The sequence below is a fragment of the Gorilla gorilla genome, chromosome 5 (genome assembly GCF_029281585.2).
Source record: "Gorilla gorilla gorilla isolate KB3781 chromosome 5, NHGRI_mGorGor1-v2.1_pri, whole genome shotgun sequence".
NCBI lineage: Eukaryota > Metazoa > Chordata > Mammalia > Primates > Hominidae > Gorilla > Gorilla gorilla.
In genome coordinates, this window is record NC_073229.2 from 146,975,934 (window position 1) to 147,000,408 (window position 24,475).

Here is a 24,475-nt window from a genome sequence, read left to right on the forward strand (position 1 = left end):
CTTAGTTGCCCAATCTAGTCTCAAACTCCTGTGCTCAAGCAATCCTCCTACTTCAGCCTCCTGAATAGCTGGGACTACTGGCACATACCACTGCACTCAGTTTACCTGTCTTTAAAAGCATGAAACACAACATGAACAGGTTGTTGGCTCCAACTGTTCTGACAGCCACCATCTCTGCTTCTGGTGGAGGGCTATTTAACAACTGGATTTCAGCCTACACTCTACCAGAAGCCCAGATTCTGGCCTCTCTCTTATTAAAGATACAAAGCCGAAGATAGAGATTTATCTTTAGCTCATTAAAATGAAGCCAAATAACACTGCCACCAGTTTCCATAACAACTGTCTCCCAGAGTGAAGAATGAAAAGGTTTTTGGGTGGCCTAAACGGGACACAAAGATGCAATGGTCTGAAAGATCAAGGGTTGCAGCGGTAGAACAAATGATTTTAAGAGGGAAGATAATTAACATGTTTGCTTCCTAAATTTTTCTGGGTAGTCGCAAATCATTTTTCTTCAAACCAAATTCTATTTCACACTGTCATTCTGTCAATGCACTAACTTTTCTGGTTTGCCATCTTTGTTTTGTTTCTTAACATAGTTAAGAAACATAATTAAAGGAAAGGAAAAATGACCAAGACCAAAGGCAATTTGACCAACAGGCCCTGGAAGAACATTTCTGAAATGATACGAAGGTCTCAATGATACAAACTAAGCTAAGGCTGTTTTGTGAAGCTTCTGCTCTTCTTTCATGTGATTTCCCTCACCCAGATATACACACTCACGATGACATATTTGTACACCTGGAACATGGAGACCTACAAATATATGCCCATGGTTGAGATATGCCTGTAGAGATGTTGGGGCACTGTAGTTTTTTGCTTCTTAGTGAGTATTAAGAAAAAAAAAAAGAAAGTGGAGTGAGCAGAAAGAAGGATGGTGTTTCTACCCACTAATTTTAATATACTGTACTTTTTAGGATTTCAAACATTTCTTAAGTTTCAAAATGTGTATGCCTTGTTTTATGCTTACTGAAAAACTATTTTGCAACCAGTTACTTCCAGTAAAGTATATCGAAATTGGAAAAAAAAAAAGGAGTGAAAAGAGCTATTTTTATAATTTATCCTTTTCCTGGCTTTAAATGTTTGGACTAAAAACTCCTAAGTTGTTTTGTTAATCCTTACAGTTGTTTTCTCTCACCAGCTCACCATTTTTTTCTGGCTCCATTTTCTCCCATCCTCTAGAGGTTGTGAACTGAGAAACTCCAAGGACCATCTTGTCCACCACTGGAATGCACTTTGGTTCTTGCAAGCTTTTGAATCATCCAAAAGCTGAAGCAGGACTTCGGCTGCCCTGGCAGGACTTGAAACTGTAACATAAAAGTACCTGAGACAGGTCTCAATCAATTTAGAAAGTTTATTTTGCCAAGGTTAAGGATGGGCCAGTGACACAGCCTCAGGAGGTCTTGACATGTGCCCAAGGTGGTCAGGATACAGCTTGGTTTTATACATTTTAGGGAGACATAATACAGCAATCAATACATGTAAGATTTTACATTGGTTCGATCTAGACGGGCAGGACAACTTGAAGCTGGGCGGGGGGTGGGTGTTTCCAGATCATAGGTAGATTTAGACATGTCCTGATTGGCAATTGGTTGATTGAAAAAGTTATTATCAACAGAAAGGATGTCTGGGTTATGATAAGGGGTTGTTAGACCTAGATTTTGTCACACAGACGAAGCCTCCACGTAGCAGGCTTTAGAGAAAACAGACCTTAAATGTTTCTTATCAGACTTAAGGTCTGTGTTGATGTTAATTACGCATGTCCAACCCCCCCCCCATCCCCCTTTTCATGGCCTGAACCAGTCTTTCAGGTTAAATTTTAGAGTGTCCTGACTGAGGAGAGTCCATACAGATGGTCGTCCATTCAGATGATTGTGGGGGGCCTTCAAATTTTATTTTTGGTTTACAAAACAGAAAATGGAAGCACCTTGCTTCCCACTTCAAAGCCCGTTTCATGACACACACTCCCATTAAACTACATGGGATACAAAACAAAGCTTTCTATGCTGGGAAAGAAATACACTCTACAACATCTTTTTTGAGGTTAGTAATTATGGAAAGCATTTTCTTCTGCAAAGGAATTCCACGCCCTATAAATTTAAATGATTAGCTTGTCATCTCCAAGAGATCAGCATCCTCATAAATGGTGAGAGAAGGAACACAGAATACAGGATCCAGCACAGTTTCGGGATTCTGGCTTCTTTGCCAGACTTATCTTTGCTTACTTCTTTGTACAGACTTACTTCTTTGCCAGAAGTATATTCAAAAAAGTTCCGTGGAAGCATCAAATCAACCACCTCTACTTATGATTTCCATGCGTCTCTGGAATGCATAAAGCATGATTTCAGAACATGTTCTAATTCTAAGACCCTTCTCTTCCCGGCACTTTAAAAAAAAACAAAAAACAAAACGTGATATCTTTGAGCATTGGTTTTCAAACATCACAATCACTTTAACATGACCTGAAATGCTTGTGAAAACACAAACTGCTGGGCTCCAGCAGTTTTCTGACTCAACAGGTCTAGGGTGGTGCCTGGGAATGTGCATTTCTAACTAGAGTTCCCAGGTGGTGCTAATGTTCCCAGTCCAGAGACAACAATTCGAGATCCACTGCAGTATCCAGAACTTTTGCTGATATCCTTCAAATCATGATACTTCAGGGCTCTCTGCATCGCCTCTACTGAGGAGCCCTACCCATTAAAACTGGGGTAGGTTGGCCCAAGAATGGAACCGGGATCGTTGAGATTTCAGCACCCCAGCATTTTTTAGTGACTGAAATAATGAAAATTCTGATCAGGCTCCTGCTTGCTTGCACATTTTAACCACTCGCTTTCTGCCCAATATTCTCCTTGTTTCCACAATATAATTATAAACTGCTGATGTACTGCTTCCTCGTCAAGAACAAAGAGGTAACTTCGGGGTCACAAAAATGTTTGCAGAAGGGATGAATACCTCCAAGGGCTTTGCAACCAGCTGCGGATGCCTGGACGTCTAATTGCTCAAAGGTGTTATCTGAGACTGAAGAAACAGATTTTTCCCCTGGATTCTTTGAAAATCCCCCTCTCTTATTCTCTAGCAGAATAAAAACTCCCTGCTTTTTCCTTTTTACACACGGATTTAAGAGATCTTGTTCTCCCTCCTTCTGGCTTTTACTAAATTGAATGTCTTTCTCTATCCCCAAGCACCAGTATGTCAGTGTTTGACATCAACTGCACCACTGATACACGAGTCGGAATTTGAGCTTCTACAAGTACATTCCTTCCTAGGCCAAACACTGACGCTAAGAAATACGAGAACAGATCATCGCTAAACAGCAGCTGAAGGTCAGGCGAACTGACTCGCTGCGGAATCTGCCTTTGCACGTGATCAGTCGGGCGTCTACACCCGCAGCCGTCTTCTGCCTCCTCCTCACCCTCAGGCCTGACGGTCCGAGTGGAGCTGCGGGACAGCCCGAACCTCCAGGTCAGCCCCGCGGCCCTCCATGGCGCTGGTGCGCGCACTCGTGTGCTGCCTGCTGACTGCCTGGCACTGCCGCTCCGGCCTCGGGCTGCCCGTGGCGCCCGCAGGCGGCAGGAATCCTCCTCCGGCGATAGGTGAGTTGTCCGCGACCCTTCTCTTCCCAGCCGGCAAAGAGCGCGGAGCGGCGGCGCCTGCGCACAGCAGGAGAAAGTGCGTGGGGGCAGCTGCCCCCGGCAGAGGCTCGGGCTAGCCGGGCCTCTGACGCGTCCGGCGTTGACCACGGCTGCTGGGCGCGGGGAAGGCGACCAAGGGACTACAGCGTTAGGGCGTCCAGCCGGGAGGCCGGGGCTGGGCGGGGGAAATGCCCTCGCCGGTGGGGGCGCTCCAAGGGCGCGTCGGCCGGATTTCGCCAGCCTGGCTTTTGTTTACATCCTGCATCTCAGTTGTTTTACTCCTTGGGGAAGGAAGGAAAAGCTACGGGACTCAAGGGAAGAGGAAGCTGGGAGTCCGATGTCCAGCACAGCAAGAGGCCCCTAATCGGTCCTGAATGGAGGGGGACTGCAGTTTCCCCCCCAGCTCAGGGAATTAAATTTCAGGTGACTCACACTATCTTCTGTCTTGCTCGACCGAGGTCAGTGGCTTTTTCTGCCACTCACCCAGCCAGAGCGCGAAAGCACCCTCGGGTAGACTCACCCCTTAGTCTACCGTGGAACTCACGGGGACTTCATTTCACCTGGATGTCCACTAGGTTTCCTGCGGGCGGGACCCATTTTAGTCACTCCCAGCACTTAATACAGTGCCCGTTACAGTAGTGATTCTCTTAAGTGTGCCCTGGACCGGTGGGAGCAGCCGCCGCACTTAAAGTTGTTAGCATTGCAAATTTCCAGCCCATCCCAGACCTACTGAATCTGAAACGCCGGCGTTGGGGTTCCACAGTATGCTGTTTAACCCACCCTCCGCATGATTCCTTTCGGCTAAGTTTGAGACTCACTGGTCCAGAATAGATACATTTTGGTGGGAGATTGTACAATGCCATCCGAGCCTCCAGTTTCAAAAATCAAGGTGCCCCCACCTCCTCAACTCCCTTTAAACATAATTGCACTGTTAAGAGGAAAAACAAAATTAGAGAAGTGGGGTTCTGTTTTCTTTTAGGGGAGAGTTGTCCCTGAGACTCGGTAGCAGCACCTAGTGCTGAAACCTCTTTCGCTCCCTCTGTGCTTTCTCAGGACTTGGGAGCGCTCTAGGGCAAATATCTTCTCTTTGAAGGCCAAGTCCTCACGACTCAGCTGTCAGATCTGAAGCAAAAACTGTAAATCTGGTTTCCGAACTGTGGCAAATGTCAGTCATTACAAGAAATTTCCCCAAAATGCTTATGTATACTGGTTTCTGCTTTTATTACGGCTTAGCTTGTGTTCCTTTAATTATGTGACCGGTTAGGGTTTTGAAATAAAATGTCTCACGTTGCTTGAGGCCACACAATGGCAAATTCACCTGTGTTTTAAAGAGGCCTGAATGAGCGCTTTCTGGGGATTCTGTGAGTCTTCACACCTCCTGTTTGGTTGGAAAGCTGCAAGGTTGAATCCCCTCCTACTAAAGGGGAAGGAAGAGGGGTTACTGGAGTTCAGTGGTCTGAAGTGTTACTGGAGTCACTGGAGTTCGAAAGTCTGAAGTGTTACTGGAGTTCAAAGGTCTGAAGTGTTCACTCAGCAGTTTCACAATTCTCCTTGTTTGTAATATTTTGCATATTTTCTACTTGATGTGACAACTCCCCTGCCTCCTCTCAACCCCAAATGCTTGGACTTCCTTTCAGCATCCACCCTGCCTGGCTACTGCTTTCTTGTTTTGTGTTTTTGCGTTTAAATTCCCAGTCTTAGTTTTCTGCCCTGTCAAGTCCTGGTGGTCGGACGACAGAAGTTCTAGGAAGCTTCACCTGTGTGTTTTTGGCTACAGTTCTTTAGATTTAGTAGGCTGGGACTGGCTTGTGTATTGGTACTGTTAATGCAAACTAAATACGGCCTGAGAAGGACTCCTTACTTCTATATTTGAATCCTTGTGAATGAACTGTAACCTAGCTTAATAGTCAGATGAGACTAAAAACCTAACTTAAGAGTATGCACTGGTAACAATAGCTAAGTTTGGCCAATCCCAGCAGCCATACTTCAACCATTCATATACTGCTGAGTGTTCAAACTATGTTCAAATAAGGCATAAGGCGAGCTGAATTATGTCTGAACTATGGTTCATTGGATTCTTGAGAAGTTATAAAATATTTTGGATTAAAAGCTTTTCTGGTATAATTTTGAGAGTTTTTCTAGATTTGCTGAACACACACACATATTTTTGGAAGTCTTTTTTTAAATTTATTTTATTATTTTATTTTATTTTTTATTTTGAGACAATCTCGCCCTGTCACCCAGGCTGGAGTGCAGTGGCGCTATCTCGGCTCACTGCAAACTCCACCTCCCGGGTTCACGCCATTCCCCTGCCTCAGCCTCCCGAGTAGCTGGGACTACAGGCGCCCGCCACCATGCCCGGCTAATTTTTTGTACTTTTAGTAGAGACGGGGTTTCACCGTGTTAGCCAGGATGGTCTCAATTTCCTGACCTCGTGATCTGCCCACCTCAGCCTCCCAAAGTGCTGGGATTACAGGCATGAGCCACCGCGCCCGACTTGGAAATCTTTTTAAAGATAGTCTGCAGAACAGGAAAACGTGCTGTAGTAAACAGAACTTTGGACTTTGAACTAGGAAACATGGATTGGAGTGTGGGCTCTGCCACAGGCCAGGCCTTGGAAACACACATAGGCACACAGTTTCGTTAGGAGACGGACATGAGGCTTCCAGATGTTCATTATTCATGAGTCCCAGGTTAAGAACCTGTCAGAGCTCTGTTCTTGGCTTCTGTTTAAAGACATCTTTCAGTGAGTTTAAATGATTATCCCCTAATTTATCTGTCTGGAATGCCATGCAGTAGAACGATCACTAGACCGGAAGTCTGGAGAGACTGGTTCCAGTTAAGCTTTCATTACTGAGTCATCTGTGATCTTGAGGATATCATGAAATTTGCCTTTGACTAAATGTCATCATATATAAATTAAAGAATGTTTGTTGAAGGGCTACTATAAGTCATGCATATTCTAGATGCTGGCGATATAAATCTAGGTACTAAATTATATCAGAGGGGTGTACTCTTAATGCATTTCAGGTTTGGGTTTACCGAAACAGATGCTGAATATGTTTATAGTCTCTTTTCCCCTAATCTTCACAGTATCTCGAGTGTAGATATTGTCGTTATCTGTTTTCTTTCTTCTTCTTCCTTTTTTTTTTTAGAGACAGGGTCTCTGTCACCCAGGGTGGAGTGCCTTGGCCCAATCTTGGCTCACTGCAGCCTCAAACTCCCCGGCTCAAGAGATCCTTTCTAAGTTTTTTATTTTTCGTAGGCATGGGGTTTCACCATGTTGCCCAGGCTGATCTCAAAATCCTGAGCTCAAGCGATCCTCCTGCCTCAGCCTCCCAAAGTGCTGAGATTACAGGCATGAGTACCCGTTTTCATTATCTGTTTTCATGTGAGGCAAGTGAGATTGGAGATATTTGAATGTGAAAACACAGAGAGGAATTGTATGTGGATAAGGGCAATGTGGACTCTGGAGTCAGATTTCCTGAATTCACAGTTTAGCCCTGTTGCAGATGATAGTTTAGATCTGTTGCAGATGATGCATGTAACTTGAATTTAATCTCTGTGTGCTTCAGTTTCTTATCTGTAAAATGGAGTATACATAATAATGAGCTCATACATGTGAAGCATAAAAAATAGTACTAAACATGTAATAAGTACTTGAATTTTAAGTATTACTTGGAAATGGGGTTTGAAGTTAAAAAAATAACAGTAAAACTAACATTGAGCTTACTTGGTTCCATACACCTTCTAAGGGCTTTACTTCTACTAAGTCACTTAACTCTCACAGTAGGCACTATTATTATTCCCATTTCATCAATGAAATAGGCCAAGATCACATAGCAAGATTAGTGGGTGGTAGAGCTTGGGTTGGAAGTCAAGCAGTCTGACTCTGGCCTCCACTCTTAACCACGACACTGTATTGTTTCATGTTCATTTACTATACCCTTACATTCTCGAAATAATACAAATACATGTTCACGTTAAAATGATTCTCTGGGATGACTCTGAGCTATTTGCCATCTTTACTTTTTCTGCTGGGTAAAGTATATCTAAGATGGAAATAAAGATTGGGGTGTTTTCTGCATTATGGAATAAAAGAAAATTGCTTTTGTCAGATGTTTTCAAATAGTGACTAAGTGCCAAGTAATTGACCATACTACTACTTTCTTCTGGATCTTTTGTCTACCATTTCTTAGTTGTGAACATAAATATGTTATGGAATTATAATGACAACTATGTTGGGAAGAAACAACCAGCAAAAGATAACTCACCCCTTTCACCTTAACGTATCAACTGTTTCACCTTATTATCCCAGCTTTGGATTTTATTCAGTTGTAACATATTGGTAGAGTTTAAAGTTTGCATCCTACCTGTTTGCTCTGTGCTTCTGGTGTAGTACATGCTACTTTGTCACTTCTGATGTGTTTCTAGTCATAATCAGAGTAAACTCAAAAACTCAAAAGTGTGGAAAAAAATCTCTTTATTAAAACAATTTGAACATGGTCTATAAGGATCATTGAATATATATATATAAATGATGTATAAACAAACTTGGAAGCCCTTCAGTATGGGAGTTCAGATTTATTAGCTGTGTATACTTTAACAAATTTTCTATTTGACCCAGCACTGGTTTTTCAATTCTAAAATGAGAACCATAATTCCCAGTTCAGAGAGTAGTTTTGAGAATCAAATGACATAGTATATTTAAATTGCTTATCACAGTGCCTGGCACATAGCAAATACTTAATAAAGAGAGATACCACTGTGATTATTTGTTCTAGTATTACCTTCAATAAAGGAAACTTTCTTGGCTGGGTGTGGTGGCTCACGCCTGTAATCCCAGCACTTTAGGAGGCTGGGGCGGGCAAATCACGAGGTCAGGAAATCGAGACCATCCTGGCTAACATGGTGAAACCCCGTCTCTACTAAAAATACAAAAAATTAGCTGGGTGTGGTGGCATGCACCTGTAATCCCAGCTACTCAGAAGGCTGAGGCAGAAGAATCGCTTGAACCCGGGAGGTGGAGGTGGCAGTGAGCCAAGATCACGCCATTGCACTCCAGCACTGGAGACAGTGCGAGACTCCATCTCAAAAAAAACACACACAAAAAAAACTTTCTTAAGATGATTTCCAAGTAAGGGTGCTATCAAATGGGCTTGGCTGCTTCCTAAAAACCCAATGGAAGCATCCTTTTTAACAACTGCTTCCCTTAATTTTATTAACATTTTATACGAGTGTATGATAGAAGATGTACCTCTATTAAATAGCTTTTAAGAAGCTTTGGGAATTCCTATTTTTGGCTTAAAGCTTGTATTAGAGATTTATGTTCTTGGAATTAATGTTGAGAGGCAAGGTTTATAAGAAAGTAAGAGTGATATATAGTTCCTGGTTCTGCAGTCTACCTACTCAACTGTGTAACCCTAACAAATGACATCATATTTATACGTCAATTTTTCTACAAGAAGAATGTAAATAATTTGTAAAATCTTAAACTCTTAAAGGAGACATGCTATTAAGACACAAGATGATGTCATCATTGGCCTCTCCAAAGGATATTTTCGTACATTTTATTATGGAAACATAGCTTTGCTAAATATTCTTTGTTAGGTTATCATGCTGATATGAATACTGAGCTCATCGGTTCTTTTTTTTTGAGATGGAGTCTTGCTCTGTCGCCCAGGCTGGAGTACAGTGGCACGATCTCAGCGTACCACAACCTCCACCTCCCAGGTTTAAGTGATTCTCCTGCGTCAGCTTCCCAAGTAGCTGGGATTACAGGCGTGTGCCACCACACTCGGCTAATTTTTTATATTTTTGGTAGAGATGGGGTTTCACCATGTTGGCCAGGTTGGTCTCGAACTCCTGACCTCAAGTGATCCACCTGCTTCAGCCTCCCAAATTGCTGGGATTACAGGCATGAGCCACCGCGCCCAGCCTGAGCTCATCAGTTCTGACACACTTAAGTAGTAAATTGTTCCTACAGTTCCTTGAAGCTCATCTTCTCACAGAGAAGGACTGTATTTAACTTCAAGGCTTATGAACATTTAAATTACCAAGGCTTTCATCCATCACAGGGAGGAACAACCGTCTCTAGTCTTAATATAAATATTTTTATGAGAATTCCAAAAGAGAACAAGTAGATTTATCTGCATTTTTTGTGTAATCAACAGGACAGTTTTGGCATGTGACTGACTTACACTTAGACCCTACTTACCACATCACAGATGACCACGCAAAAGTGTGTGCTTCATCTAAAGGTGCAAATGCCTCCAACCCTGGCCCTTTTGGAGATGTTCTGTGTGATTCTCCATATCAACTTATTTTGTCAGCATTTGATTTTATTAAAAATTCTGGACAAGAAGCATCTTTCATGATATGGACAGGGTAAGTGATTATACAAGTACCATTAATTACTCAATATTTATTTACAGTGTCCTAAGCTTCATAAGAGTGCTGAATTCCGTAACAAGATTAGTTACATTTTAAGAGTTATTTGAGTTAAAAAAAAACTAGGTCAAACTAATCAACATTATTAGAGGTAAGAACAATTTTAGAAGTGTTTTTTTTTTTTTTGGAATACAGATTTCAGAAATATGTCAGTGTTAACTAGGAGATGAATCCATAAACAGCACACTTGCATCAATATCTTGAGGTGTTGATATTAGGTCTTCATGAAATTATCAAAGACGAAAGGCAATAATGGAAGTTTACCTGTCATGACAATTTTGTAAAGCATCATCTTCTGGCAGTATAACTAACTGGTTCCCTTCATCATTATAGGGTGAAGAGGCCCATATTTCTTTACCTGGAATAATGACCATGGCTAATACTTGTAGAATATTTACTTGGGGCTTGGCACTGTTTTAATTAACTTATACATTGTAACTTATTTAATCTTTACAATGGGTATTATTATTCCCATTTTACAGATGAGGAAATGAAGGCACTGAACATCTAAGTAACTTACGAGTATACACAACTAGTAATTGGCAAAGCTGGGATTTGAAATAGGCATTTGGGCTCTCGTTCAATTGGCATCTGCTTTTAATTATTGCAGTTTTTAGCCTCTTATAAATCTTCAGTCAGGTAGTGAAATAGGCTGGGATTTCCAGCTTATTTTTTGTATTATATTTTGTTAATTTTCTTTTATAGGATTATCTGTAGGGTAGAGGTAGGTGAAGAGTAGTCTATCAACTCTTTAGCTGTAATCTGCTGTTTTAAAATGGAAGTCTGCAATGACAGGTATAGCAACGCATCATGCATAAGTCTAGTAACTCTTTATGAAACTGATTTTGTTCTTTACAATCTCTCTCTTTTTTCAGGGATAGCCCACCTCATGTTCCTGTACCTGAACTCTCAACAGACACTGTTATAAATGTGATCACTAATATGACAACCACCATCCAGAGTCTCTTTCCAAATCTCCAGGTTTTCCCTGCACTGGGTAATCATGACTATTGGCCACAGGTAAATTTGATAGACTTTCAGAAATGCTTAAAGAATTTTTCCGATTAGTAGTGTCAAAATTGTGACAATAACTAGCTAGTGATAGGGCATGGGAATGGCTCCCTCCTTATAGAGGGAGAATATGGTCTTAATCCTAACCATCAAGAAAGGCAAAGACAAGTACTTTGGGGACTGTAAAAGTAATCTTTTAATACTTCATGAGAAGTTGTATCAATAGTGAGTTTTCAGAATAAAATTATCCAGTTTTTGGATTATTAATTTATGTTTTCCTTCATAATCTTCTTCAATTTCTCTTTTCTTTTGAGTAATGTTCTGGTTCATTTGCATGTCCATGACAAGGTTAGCAAGTAAGGTTAATATTGATAAATATTTACTTTTTCCAGAATTCTTATTAGACCTACAAGGATGTGCATACCCTGATGTAAGCTAGACTGTAAATAAAAACAAAAACATTACAAATTGCCATAAGAAGCAAAGAGGAAGGAGGTCCATGTTCAAGTCATAGTTTATCTAATTAAGACATGATTCAAGGCAGAAACCATGTTCAGAGCATTTAATGCCTGAGATACCCCTGGCTCCAACAGGTTTTTATTTGAGAACCAACCTGTGCATAACAGCAAGATGGCCGTCCTGTTTACAGCATCCTATTGTAGTAGTGTAAAATCTTAGATTTGTACCCAGAGATTTTTGTTTAAGTCCAGGGCTGGGCAATTGTCTCCTGTGGTACAAATTCAGCCTGTTGTTTGTTTTCGTAAATAAAGTTTTATTGGAACACAGCGATGTTTCCATTCATTCTACATTGCTTTTGATTGTTTCATGTTTCAGAACAGAGCAGTTGAAATGGATAGAAAAAGTTTGCTGACCCCTGGTCTAGACCTACCCTTCATTTTGTAGGTGAGAAAATGAAGGCTCAGAAATGTGAATTACTTGTCCAAGTGCTCAAAATCCCTTGGGAGCAGAGCCCATACTCTAGATCTTTTTACCTCAGATCTGTGTTCACTTAAACCAACATCCTTTTGCACATCCCTTGCCTTGCCTGATTAACATACTCAATATTTCCCAAACATATCTACTTTCACGCCTCTCTGTGTCCACATTTTTCTCTTTGCTTAGAATATCTTCCATCTCATGTCAAATGAATGCTGAATGGGGGTTTTGATTATTTTTAGTTAATCGAACCTGAATACAGTAATTTTGATGAGTTGTATTCTGGAATAAGGTTAAGTTTCCAGTGACTTCTTGTCCCTGGCCTACTATCTTGAGATGAGTAATATGTGAGTCTTTTGAGTCAGCCTGTCAACGAGCATTTGTTCCTGTTGATATGTTAGACCACACAGTGAAGAGGCTTGGGAACAAATGAGCTCCAGCAGCCCAAGGTCACACACATTGTGTTTATATGCCTTAGGTGGCAGGAAGACTGGAATATTGGAAAACACAGGAGTTCATAGTCACTAGAATGTAAATCGTTAACCAGCCCTGCTTTCCACTCCTTCCCTCTCCGCCACCACACCTCCCTCCGAGCCCTGCTTTTAATAGCTTGGCCAACTCGGGTGATTCACTTAACCTCGCTGATGCAGAGATCACTCATTTGTAAATAGAAGCTAGAAGTACCTACCCTGCAAAGCTTTTGTGAGCATTGGTGATATGAAAAAGGCATAGCTTACTATCTGGCACAGCATCAGCCCTCAGTAAGTGGGCTGGTGGTGATTGTCACATTAAGTGGTGACAGGGGATACATGTTTGTAACTCCTTTGAGGATTTGTTTGATTTTATTTTTATCTCTGTCCTCTTTTTGTCAAGTCAGATCTTACAATTCAAAGACAGAAATGCTACCTAACTTCTATAACATATCCTATTATATTAATATATACAGCTAGGGTAAATTGGGCGGCCTACATACCTTTAACAGTTAATTTTTTTTCTCTTTCTAGCTTATGATCTTATATCTAAAAATGTTCTTTCTGTTATTCTACTACCATCTTTCCACCTCACAGTTTCGGAAATGTCAAATGTAACATGAAAGCTCCACAACAAAATTTCTTAGAGGCTGATGTCTGAGATCTAACTCTGGAGAATGTTAGAAACAAATAAATTTCATAAGTGCTATTTTTCCACTGAAATTCTATGTTCATGCAGCATAGCTACATAAATATACATATACAGATGCATGTCCCCACCCATGACATCAGAAGTAGGTATCAGTGTGGACATCCTGGAGGATTCTTCCTGTTGCCACCCAAGGAAGGGTCCCCATTTACTCCTACACTGGCAAGACTGGTGCCACCGAATTTGTGGGTAGGTCACTTTCCATTAGGCTTCATTTCTCAGCAGTGGTTATGTCACAGCCAAAAAGGACTGGGAAGGAAACATGGTGCAATAGACAATTGACTGTGAGAGTAATCATGGGATTTAGACCAGCCCTGAAACTGACACCTATCCCTGGATAAGCCATCTAACTTCTCTGGTGCTTGTGTTTCTCATGTTTAAAATAGAGAAGAAAGTCTAAGTGATTTTTACATAATTCTAAGCTTCTCCATCACCACACCATACTTGGCATCCATCCCAAAGTAAACAAATGGCCAAGACTTTATGGCTTTTTATTATATGATGATAACAATGCGTACCAATTTTCAATCAGAATCTAGATTGGCCTAAGCTGTTGTGTAATTCTCAGACAGGCGACCCTGATCTTGGACTCAAACTGAAAATACATGTTTAGTCCAATTAAAACAAGTCATTTGGTTATTACTTGCCCTATGTGTATCTATATGTTCATCATGTATTAGACGCATGTATCAAGAACTACTAGGACTTGGGCATCTTCTTGAAAAATAACTTTTGATAAACTCCTGTCAGAAATAGGTCTATTTTACCAATGTACAGAAGTAAATGAAGAGAGTGAAGAAGGGGTGTCAGTCATTTAACATAATTTTTTAAAACAAAATTAAAAACAATTATCCAATTCACAAATGATTTATGGGTTTTTATTCAGTATTTACTTTTTTTTTTTTTTTGAAACAGGGTCTTTTTCTGTTGCCCAGGCTGGAGTGCAGTGCAGTGGCACAATCATAGATAAATGCAGCCTCGACCTCTGGGGCTCAAGCTGTCCTCCTGGCTTAGCCTTTCAAAGTGCTGAGATTACAGGCATGAATCACCATGCCCTGCTTCAGTATTTAACTTTCTTAAAGTTTTGTTTGTTTGTTTTCCTCCAGGCGAGGCTCCCCATTTACTTCTACAGTAGAGCTTATGTCATCCTGAAGATACTTTATGATAATAAAAATGTTTTGTACTTAAAATGTATTATTTAAAAAATCAAAATATTTTGATATAATTTATGCTGCCCTAAAGAGACTTCTCCAAATCAAAAGCATGTGGTTGTAAATCTTTATTCAAAGAGTTAAGAAGCTTATAATAGTTTGAACAGTTCAGAAGACTTTGTTAAATTCTAAAACATGATGTTTTCCTGTTCCCTCGGCATGCTGCATCAGGCAGTGCATGTGCAGGCTCAAACCTGCCTTTGGCATCTCTTTAATGAGCATACTCCTGCATCCTTCCATATCCTAGCCATGCTAAAACATGAGCTTTTCTCTGTACATGGTACACACCTATGGAACTCTGTGCTTGTGCCTGTGCCTATGCCTGTGTTTGTATCTGGGCCATTGCATTTGCTTTGATGCCCTTTTGTTAAGTTGATAAAGTCCTTATTTAAGGCCTGGCTTAAATAGTCTCTTCACTCTCTAATTCCCTGGGCTACACCTTTTTTTTGAGCCAGAGCCTCACTCAGTTGCCCAGGCTGAAGTGCAGTGGTACGATCTTGGCTCACTGCAACCTTCGCCTCACGGATTCCAGTGATTTTCCTGCCTCAGCCTCCCAAGTAGCTATGATTATGGGTGCTCACCACCATGCCTGGGTAATTTTTGTGTTTGTAGTAGAGATGGGGTTTCACCATATTGGCCAGACACTTCTTGAACTTCTGACCTCAAGTGATCCGCCTGCCTTGGCCTCCCAAAGTGCTGGGATTATAGGCATGAGCCACTGCACCTGGCCCTTGGCTACACTTGATTGTTCTTGCTTCTAGGCTCCCTGGACCTCTGGGTAGTGCCCAGCACATTGTCTTATAGTTAATTGGTTACATTTTATCCCCCAGTCTCCAACTAAGTTATAATTCCTTGAAGATGAAGTCTATCTAATAATCATCCTTGCATCTCTAGATGTCTAATGTAGTAGTCAGTGCTCAAGTAGTGTTTACATTAATTCAGCTGTGTATCTTTAAATTTCAATGGTGGATTATATTGTTTGTGGCCAGGATCAACTGCCTGTAGTCACCAGTAAAGTGTACAATGCAGTAGCAAACCTCTGGAAACCATGGCTAGATGAAGAAGCTATTAGTACTTTAAGGAAAGGTAAGTGAAAGACTTAGTTATTCCTATTTTGCCTCAATTTTTATTCATGTTATTTAGACTTAAATTTTTAATGTTTGCTTGAGTGTGCCACTTCTGGAGCACAGCCCCCAGTTTTTGTGGAGGACAGTGAGTAGTAATGCTGCCTGTGACACAGGTCATGAACCTGTTTATCTTGCAGGGAGCTCTTCCTGTTCTTCTTCTATTCTTTTTTCTTCTTCTACTCTTAATTAGGTAGATATGTTCCCCATGGAGCAAAAGCTGAACTTTGGATTTGAATGTAAATAAAAGTGTATGTTTCTAATTGGAAAATTGATTGAGAAGAGAGAATAGACACTAACTTCTAACCAAGCAGCACAATTTTATAAAACAAACAGCTGGTAAAGTGAGGATAACTAAGCTTTTAACGTGGACTTTGAGGTGCTTGGGAAAGTAATGCATAATTAGTGCATAGTAAGGCCTTCCCTGCGTCATGTCTAAAGGCCCTCTGCTCCAGTGGCTCTTGACACATCATTATGTAAATCCCTTACATTTTGTGAGCTTAACTGAGGTGTCCAGCTGTTAAACTAAGACTTTGGTGTTTTCAGAATGTTGAGACAAATATTAAGTTAATGGCTAGACTTCTCTCAGTTAAAATACTTCTTTCGGTATTTTTGTTAACCCTTTGGCTTTTGCCACTATTTTGTTATTGTTTTTGCTAGCATGCAGCAAATCATAGTATATATGAATTTGAGACACGATAGCTTAGAATTAGACTATGATTCTGATTAATCTAGGGAACTATATCTAGTCTTTTTTTTTTTTTTTTTATTAAGATGGAGTTCCACTCTTGTTGCCCAGGCTGGAGTGCAATGGCATGGTCTTGGCTCACAGCAACCTCTGCCTCCTGGTTTCAAGCGATTCTCCTGCTGCAGCCTCCTGAGTAGCTGGGATTACAGGCACCTGCCACCACACCTGGCTAATTTTTGTATTTTTAGTAGAGATAGGGTTTCACTATGTTGGTCAGGCTGGTCTCGGGCTTCTGACCTCAGGAGATCCACCTGCCTCGGCCTCCCAAAGTGCTGGGATTACAGGCATGAGCCACCGTGCCCGGCCTATGTCTAGTCTTACACTTCACATCCTACAAGACACATGGAGAGCTTATGCAGGTTGAAGGGAGAGCCATAAAGAATGATCAAGATTCCTAAAGAAATGCTCTGCCTTCTAAGGAGACTCAGCATAAAGCAGGGGAGGCAGAAAAAAGCTGAGAAGTGGAATGCAGGCCCTAAGAAAAAGCCATATGAGTTTCATAATGATATCCATTCCAATGATAGCCCTCAAAGCTCCAGTTAAACACTGGAATATAATATTAAGTTAAAAGTCATAGAAGCCATCCTGAGAAAGTCTTAAAGGCAAAAGTGATTTGGGGCAGAGATGTCTTGCATGAGGGGCCTCAAACTTTGTCATCCCAGAGGCCCCAGTGAGACCTGTTGTCATTTTCTACTACTAGGACATGAAAGGCAGCTTCTCAAAAATAACTTCTGACAAATTCAAACCCAACTGACCTGCTAGTACCATAATAAAAATAATAAGGTGTTATGACTACAAGAAAGAATAGAGAAAATTAAAGGGGCAGTGATCCATCATGATTGAAAGCTAAGGAAAGCCATGCATAGTGAGTAGGCTCAGGGCAAAGAAAGCTGGGCCATATCTTAGTGCCCAGCTCTGAAAGTGCCATTGCAACAGACCCTTGGGTGTCCCATCACCAGTGGTTCAGAGGTGTGGGTGGAATGATGCCTTTAAACCTCCTCTCCCCTGAGATTATAGCAGCTGTGGTTTGTCTGACCTTTTTTTCCGAGTAGTCTCTAGCAAGACCCATATGTGTTACCATTTTTTGGATTTTATATTTCACAATGTCTCTCATCTTAAGCCCCTAATCATAAAAGTAGAAGTTGATGTGTAAATCTTTCTTTCATAAAATTCAATCTCATTGCTTACTGCCGAAACACTTATTTATCTTTTCATGTGAATATTGGATACAGCTGTTGTTATCTCAATATGTTGGAAGCGATAGCATGGGGCCTGGCACCATAGCAGGTTTGCAGTAAATGCTTGCTAAATCTGATTCTTATCTAATAACAGCCTATCTATGTGCAAACTAAACAATGAGAAATAAGCACCAACCTCCTGACTGGATTTTAAACCTCAGGAATTTGCTTTCACAATGTTTGTGTGTATGTGTATGTTTTCCTAAATGTGTTTTAAAATTGTTTTTATAGGTGGTTTTTATTCACAGAAAGTTACAACTAATCCAAACCTTAGGATCATCAGTCTAAACACAAACTTGTACTACGGCCCAAATATAATGACACTGAACAAGACTGACCCAGCCAACCAGTTTGAATGGCTAGAAAGTACATTGAACAGCTCTCAGCAGAATAAGGAGAAGGTAGATCCCATAGACCAAAACCATATGGGAATAAACGGAAGGCAAAATCTGTATGTTTATTAAACTCAGGGTAGACTCCAGTATCAATAAAAGTATTAGAATTTGAAGATTTTTTTTGCATAAACACTTTACAACTCATGGATTTTCTTTTTTTTTTTTTTTTAATTTCGAGACGGAGTCTCACTCTGTTGCCCAGGCTGGAGTGCAATGGCGTGGTCTCGGCTCACTGCAACCTCTACCTCCCAGGCTGAAGAGATTCTCCTGCCTCAGCCTCCCCAGTTGCTGGGATTACAGGCACCCACCACCATGCCTGGCTAATTTTCGTATTTTTAGCAGAGACGGGGTTTTACCATGTTGGCCAGGTTGGTCTCGAACTACTGACCTAGGTGATCCACCCGCCTCGGCCTTCCAAAGTGCTGGGATTACAGGCGTGAGCCACTATGCCTGGCCAACTCATTTTAGTTTTTATTTATTTATTTTTTTCAGAGACAGGGGTCTCACTCTGTTGCCCAGGCTAGAGTGCAGTGGTGTGATCATGGCTCACTGCAGCTTCAGCCTCCTGGGCTCAAGTGATTCTCCCACCTCAGACTCCTAAGTAAGTGGGACTACAGATGTGCACCACCACTCCTGGCTAATTTTTTTTTCTATTATTTTTTGTAGAGACAAGATTTCACCATGATGCCCAGGTTGATCTCGAACTCTGGGGGGCTCGAACTCTGCTTTGGCATCCCAAAGTGCTGGGATTACAGGCCTGAGCCACCTTGCATAGCAAGTTTTATTTTGTTTTGCTTTTACTGCTTTTAGGATTAGTGGCCATCTATTGGTACAAAAAGAGGCCAATTCAAAAAATTGTGACTGAAGTCACAGTTGCCTTATATCATCAACAGTGTGCAAATATAGTGACCCTAATAGTTTTATAATTTCATCTCTTTTTCTTATAAATAGAAGAGATGATATATTTGCTTTCTAAATTTTAATTAATATACTTTCAATCTTGGGTATCCAAATGTCATTTAGTTATGATGAATGTGCAGAAAGATTCTCATGAGGCCTTTTTGTGTTTCTTTTTCCAGGTGTATATCATAGCACATGTTCCAGTGGGGTATCTGCCATCTTCACAGAACATCACAGCAATGAGAGAATACTATAATGAGAAATTGATAGATATTTTTCGAAAATACAGTGATGTCATTGCAGGACAATTTTATGGACACACTCACAGAGACAGCATTATGGTTCTTTCAGATAAAAAAGGTAATGTAGTGCTGTGTTTGCATCTCCCCAGTCTAAGAGTCTAGAGCAAAGCGGTGAATATCCAGTAAATTTGCTGATTTAGTAAATTAAACATTTTATTTAAAAATCTGCCAGCATTAGCCTTTTCTGAATTATCCTCAATGGTTGTATGATGAGTGTCCAAATCACAACATTAGGCCTGCAGCTGGATTTCTTCAACGTAAGCTCCTATTAGCTCCACAGGGCCAGCGTTACTTATTTGCTGTCAACACAAAAGCCTCAGAAACCCTCAGCTCACCCAAATTTTCTTTTAAATCTTCGAGTTTAAAGAAATGTCACTCTATTTTAACTGCTACACTCAAGTTTCTTTTGATGCTACTTGTTTTATTTCTCAGAATTTAGAAAGCAAAGCACAATTTACACAATGGCTTAAAATAAAATATATTAAGCTCTTACTTGCAAGTTCTTATTGATACATATATAAGCAGAGAGAATGATACAAACAAATCTCCTATGTACTCATCACTCACATTCAACATCTATCAAGATTTTTCACTTTTTTTGTTTTGTTGTTGAGATGGAGCCTCGCTCTGTTGCCAGGCTGGAGTGCACCCTGCGATCTCGGCTCACTGCAACCTCTGCCTCCCTGGTTCAAGTGATTATCCTGCCTCAGCCTCCCGAGTAGCTGGGACTACATGTGTGTCACCACGCCCAGCTAATTTCACCATGTTGGCCAGGAAGGTCTCGATCTCTTGACCTAGTGATCTGCCCGCCTCGGCCTCCCAAAGTGCTGGGATTACAGGCATGAGCCACTGCACCTGGCCTTACATTCTTTTAATTTTTTGCTGGAGTATTTGAAAGTGAATCTCAAACATTGGATCCATTTCCGCACTACATATTCTATATTCATTGCTAAAATATATGGATAATTTACATAACCACAAACTTAGTTAACAAAATCAACAATAATTATCCGGTATCAATAACAAAAATGCCCCTATTTTCTCAAAATTGTCTCTTTACAGTTGTTTCAAGTCAGTATCCACCAGTGATCACATATCACTTGGTTATGTCTGTTAATCTCTTAATCTGGAAACTGTTTATATTTTTAATATAGTTAAACTGTTATTTAAAAATGTATGTTTATGTGCATACGTTTTGTTCAGGAAGTCCAGTAAATTCTTTGTTTGTGGCTCCTGCTGTTACACCAGTGAAGAGTGTTTTAGAAAAACAGACCAACAATCCTGGTATCAGACTGTTTCAGTATGATCCTCGTGATTATAAATTATTGGTAAGTTGGCAGATTTCAGAGCTGACCCCATATTTATGCATATCTTTGCAGTTTTCATTAGTTTAGTTGAATTTTTCTCAGGACAGTCATGTGAGATGTATTTTATGTTGAAATCTCCTGGCATCCTTCTTCTTTTTTATACTTGCAGTGTTATCAGGACTTACTAAGTGTGAGCTGATGAAGTTAGTCTTTGGAAGGCTGTTTCTGTTCTGTTCTTCTAAGGACTTCACATTTATTTAGATGCTTTCATTGGTTAGTGCCATGTTTGTGGACTTGTATACGTACTGAAATGTTTCACTAAGCCATGTTCATTCTTCTTTTCCAGAATCTAAGTATCAAGAAGAGTGTAGGCTCTGTTACCATTCCCTCTCATGAGCCATTATTTCTAAACTTTTCTGTGTCCCAGTCTATTTCTCCATGAAATGGGAATTAAAATATTATTTAATTCACTGAGTTGCTATGAGGATTGCATGAACAAATCTATGTAAAGCACTTAGAAAAATGCTTGGCTCATACTAAATGCTTAATAAATGTTAACAAACAAGATTTTATTTTCAAGTTCTTGTTCTGTTACTCAGGCTGGAGTGTAGTGGTGTGATCGCAGCTTACAGCAGCCTCAAACTCCTGGGCTCAAGTGATCCTCCCACCTCAGCTTCCCATGTAGGCGGGACTACAGGCATGTACCACCAAGCCCAGCTAATTTTTATAATCCTATTGTAGAGATGGGGGGTCTCCCTATGTTGCCCAGGCTGGTCTTGAACTCTTGGGCTCAAGTGATCCTCCCACATTGGCCTTCCGAATTGCTGGTATTACAGATGTGAGCCACTGGGCACACCCAAAAAATGTTTTTAAAGGAAAAAAGTGGTAGCTCACGCCTGTAGTCCCAGCACTTTGGGAGGCCGAGTTGGGTGGATCACGAGGTCAAGAAATCGAGACCATCCTGGCTGACACGGTGAAACCCCGTCTCCACTAAAAATACAAAAAAGTTAGCTCGGCGTGGCGGCGGGTGCCTGTAGTCCCAGCTACTCGGGAGGCTGAGGCAGGAGAATGGCGTGAACCTGGGAGGCAGAGCTTGCAGTGAGCCGAGATTGCGCCACTGCACTCCAGCCTGGGCGACAGAGCGAGACTCCGTCTCAAAATAAAATAAAATAAAGGGAAAAAATTGAGTTGCATATTTGGGACAAAAGTTCTTTGGAGCAGCTTCATGGCTCCTTGCTTTAGAACAATTTAGCACAAAAGACTGACCATTTAGCTTATGGGTACTTCAGTTTGGGTAACTTCCCCTTTCTACAAACATAATTTGAAAATAATTCACTTCAATTAAAGCCATTATTGGTATAACTGCTTTTTTTTTTTCTGGATGAATTTAAATAGGAGATGGTTTTGTTATTCCCCAGAATAACAGGGAGGAGGTATGGTGGCAGAAATCTGGTTTTATTCATAAATATTTGATTAAATGGGAAAATGAAACAATTGTGTGATAAATTAGTCCAAAAGAATTTTTTCTACAACTTTCAGTTGCCTAATTTTGGATCTGAACCTCAGATATATACATCCACACACACGTATATATCCATCTATATATGTGTTTATGTATCTAATACACAGCATCTGAGGTTCAGACCCCAATGTATATTTACGTGTGTACATATGTACTGATGTAGGAAGATTCTCCTGATATAGCACTAAATAATTTCTAAAAATATAAAAATAATTTCTTATATAATTTCTAAATAATTTCTTAAAATACAACAACATATATAGTAAGACTCCATTTTTTTGAAAAAGCCAAAAATGTAAATAAGTATGCACATTCCAAATATTTATCTTTGTTTTGATCTAAAGCCTAGATCACCACGCATACACTGGAGTACTGACAAATGTTTAACAACTATTCACTGAGGGGAAATGTGCCTTAATTGGTAGTGTTTGCCAATTTCCATGACAGAAATACTCACATCATGGACAATTTCAAGCTACCAAAGTGCCACAGATTGACTAGCAACATTCTTAAAAATTTGACAATCGGCTTTTGTGAGCTGGTACAAGCTGCCTTCAGCACACCACTGATACACACAACCATTAGTGATGGTTACCTCTGAGGATGTGTGAATTGAAGGTTTTTTATTTTGTTCACCTCTCTTTATAGTTTGGATTACATGCTATTATATTCTTTCATCCTTTTTAAAATTGAAAAAGTGATACAGGTTTTTTATTGAGCCTCCCTTCCTCCCTTCCTCCCTTCCTCCCCCCCTCCCTCCCTCTCCTTCTTTCTTATTTATTTATTGAGACAAAGTCTTGCTCTGTCACCCAGGCTGGAGTGCAGTGGCGCAATCTTGCAATCTCGGCTCACCGCAACCTCCGCCTCCCGGGTTCAAGCGATTCTTCTGCCCCAGCCTCCTGAGTAGCTGGGATTACAGGCACCCACCACTATGCCCGGCTAATTTTTTTTTTCTTTTTTGTATTTTTGGTAGAGATGGAGTTTCACCATGTTGGTCAGGCTGGTCTCAAACTCCTGACCTCAGGTAACCCACCTGCCTCAGCCTCTCAAAGTGCTAGGATTACAGGCGTGAGCCACAGCGCCAAGCCTAAAATGTCACAGAAATTTAAACATGAACTCTTCTTCTTGTACAATGCCTTATGTGCCAAAAAGTGAACCAGGTTTTGTTACTGTTCTTAACTGCAGGATATGTTGCAGTATTACTTGAATCTGACAGAGGCGAATCTAAAGGGAGAGTCCATCTGGAAGCTGGAGTATATCCTGACCCAGACCTACGGCATTGAAGATTTGCAGCCGGAAAGTTTATACGGATTAGCTAAACAATTTACAATCCTAGACAGTAAGCAGTTTATAAAATACTACAATTACTTCTTTGTGAGTTATGACACCAGTGTAATATGTGATAAGACATGTAAGGCCTTTCAGATTTGTGCAATTATGAATCTTGATAATATTTCCTATGCAGATTGCCTCAAACAGCTTTATATAAAGCACAATTACTAGTATTTCACAGTTTTTGTTAATACAAAATGCTGATTCTGATTCTGAGATCAATTTGTGGGAATTTTACATAAATCTTTGTTAATTACTGAGTGGGCAAGAAGACTTCCTGTCTTTGCTTTCTTTTTTTTTTTTTCTTTTTGATGCCTAAATGTAGATATCTTTATCATTCTGAATTGTATTATATATTTAAACTGCTCATTAATAGAATGATGGATGTAAATTGGATGTAAATATTCAGTTTATATAATTATATCTAATTTGTACCCTTGTTGAAATTGTCATTTATACAATAAAGCGAATTCTTTATCTCTAAATATGATGAAGTTTTCTTAACATGATAATTTTTAGTTAAAATCTATGTATTAACTGAGGTCCAAATTGTTTACCTCTCATATGTAAACAGATGTTACCACTGTTTACATGCACTATCTACTCTTGGGAAAATACCATGGTCATTAGGAGCATGCTGAAACATCACAGGGCATGTATTGCCTAGCTTTCTTCATTCTGTGAGTCTTTGGCATTGCTAACTTTTAAGGATGAGAATGTCACACATACTTATTGCATCTGCAGTACTAGCACAAGGCCTGGGTCCTAGTCCAGTGCCTGGCACCTAGTAAATAATTGTTGAAATGAATTGAAAGCTGTGAATATTTTTCAAAGAAACGTCCTATATTACAGTGGTGGCATTTTCTTTGTCACAGTATTCCAAGATAGGATAAAAATGAGCCTTTTATTTAATGGGATTGTTTTTAGGACTCTCCAATGGCTCAAGCTGTTTTCTGCTTTCAGGTTAAGTAGGAGAATTAAAGTAGAAATGGAAGGGAGAGTGGGAGGGACTGGGGGATTTAAAGGAAGAGAAGATTGTATATCCCAACACTGGCATAGTGGAGAAGACTGTTAAAGAAAAAAACTCATCATGACACTTGTTAAAGAAGTTAAAGCAGACGTTATCCAAGG

The 24,475-nt window shown here is 40.3% G+C and overlaps 1 protein-coding gene across 4 annotated transcripts; it reads left to right on the forward strand.

Annotated features, from left to right (window-relative positions):
* The first annotated feature begins 1,400 nt into the window (after positions 1-1,400).
* SMPDL3A (sphingomyelin phosphodiesterase acid like 3A) lies at positions 1,401-23,829 on the forward strand. Of its 4 annotated transcripts, none has more exons than XM_019030261.3 (8): positions 1,401-3,650; positions 9,863-10,076; positions 11,015-11,159; positions 15,466-15,562; positions 17,818-17,987; positions 19,061-19,241; positions 20,387-20,511; positions 23,198-23,829. In XM_019030261.3, exons 1-8 carry the CDS (start codon positions 3,539-3,541, stop codon positions 23,513-23,515), a joined length of 1,362 nt encoding a protein of 453 aa, XP_018885806.2. In that variant the 5' UTR covers positions 1,401-3,538; the 3' UTR covers positions 23,516-23,829. The 4 variants fall into 4 exon arrangements, with proteins under 4 accessions (XP_018885806.2, XP_004044669.1, XP_018885807.2 ...); XM_019030263.3 differs by lacking the exon at positions 1,401-3,650 and adding an exon at positions 3,716-4,112; XM_004044621.5 differs by lacking the exon at positions 9,863-10,076.
* The last annotated feature ends 646 nt before the right edge of the window (positions 23,830-24,475 follow it).

What these genes read in the sequence shown, in the direction of transcription:
- SMPDL3A (XM_019030261.3), top strand. Translation starts at nt 3,539, where the DNA reads ATGGCGCTGGTGCGCGCACTCGTGTGCTGCCTGCTGACTGCCTGGCAC. An exon ending in TCTTTCATGATATGGACAGG is followed by an intron (nt 10,077 to 11,014) that starts GTAAGTGATTAT and finishes CTCTTTTTTCAG; the next exon opens with GGATAGCCCACCTCATGTTC. An exon ending in CTCGTGATTATAAATTATTG is followed by an intron (nt 20,512 to 23,197) that starts GTAAGTTGGCAG and finishes TCTTAACTGCAG; the next exon opens with GATATGTTGCAGTATTACTT.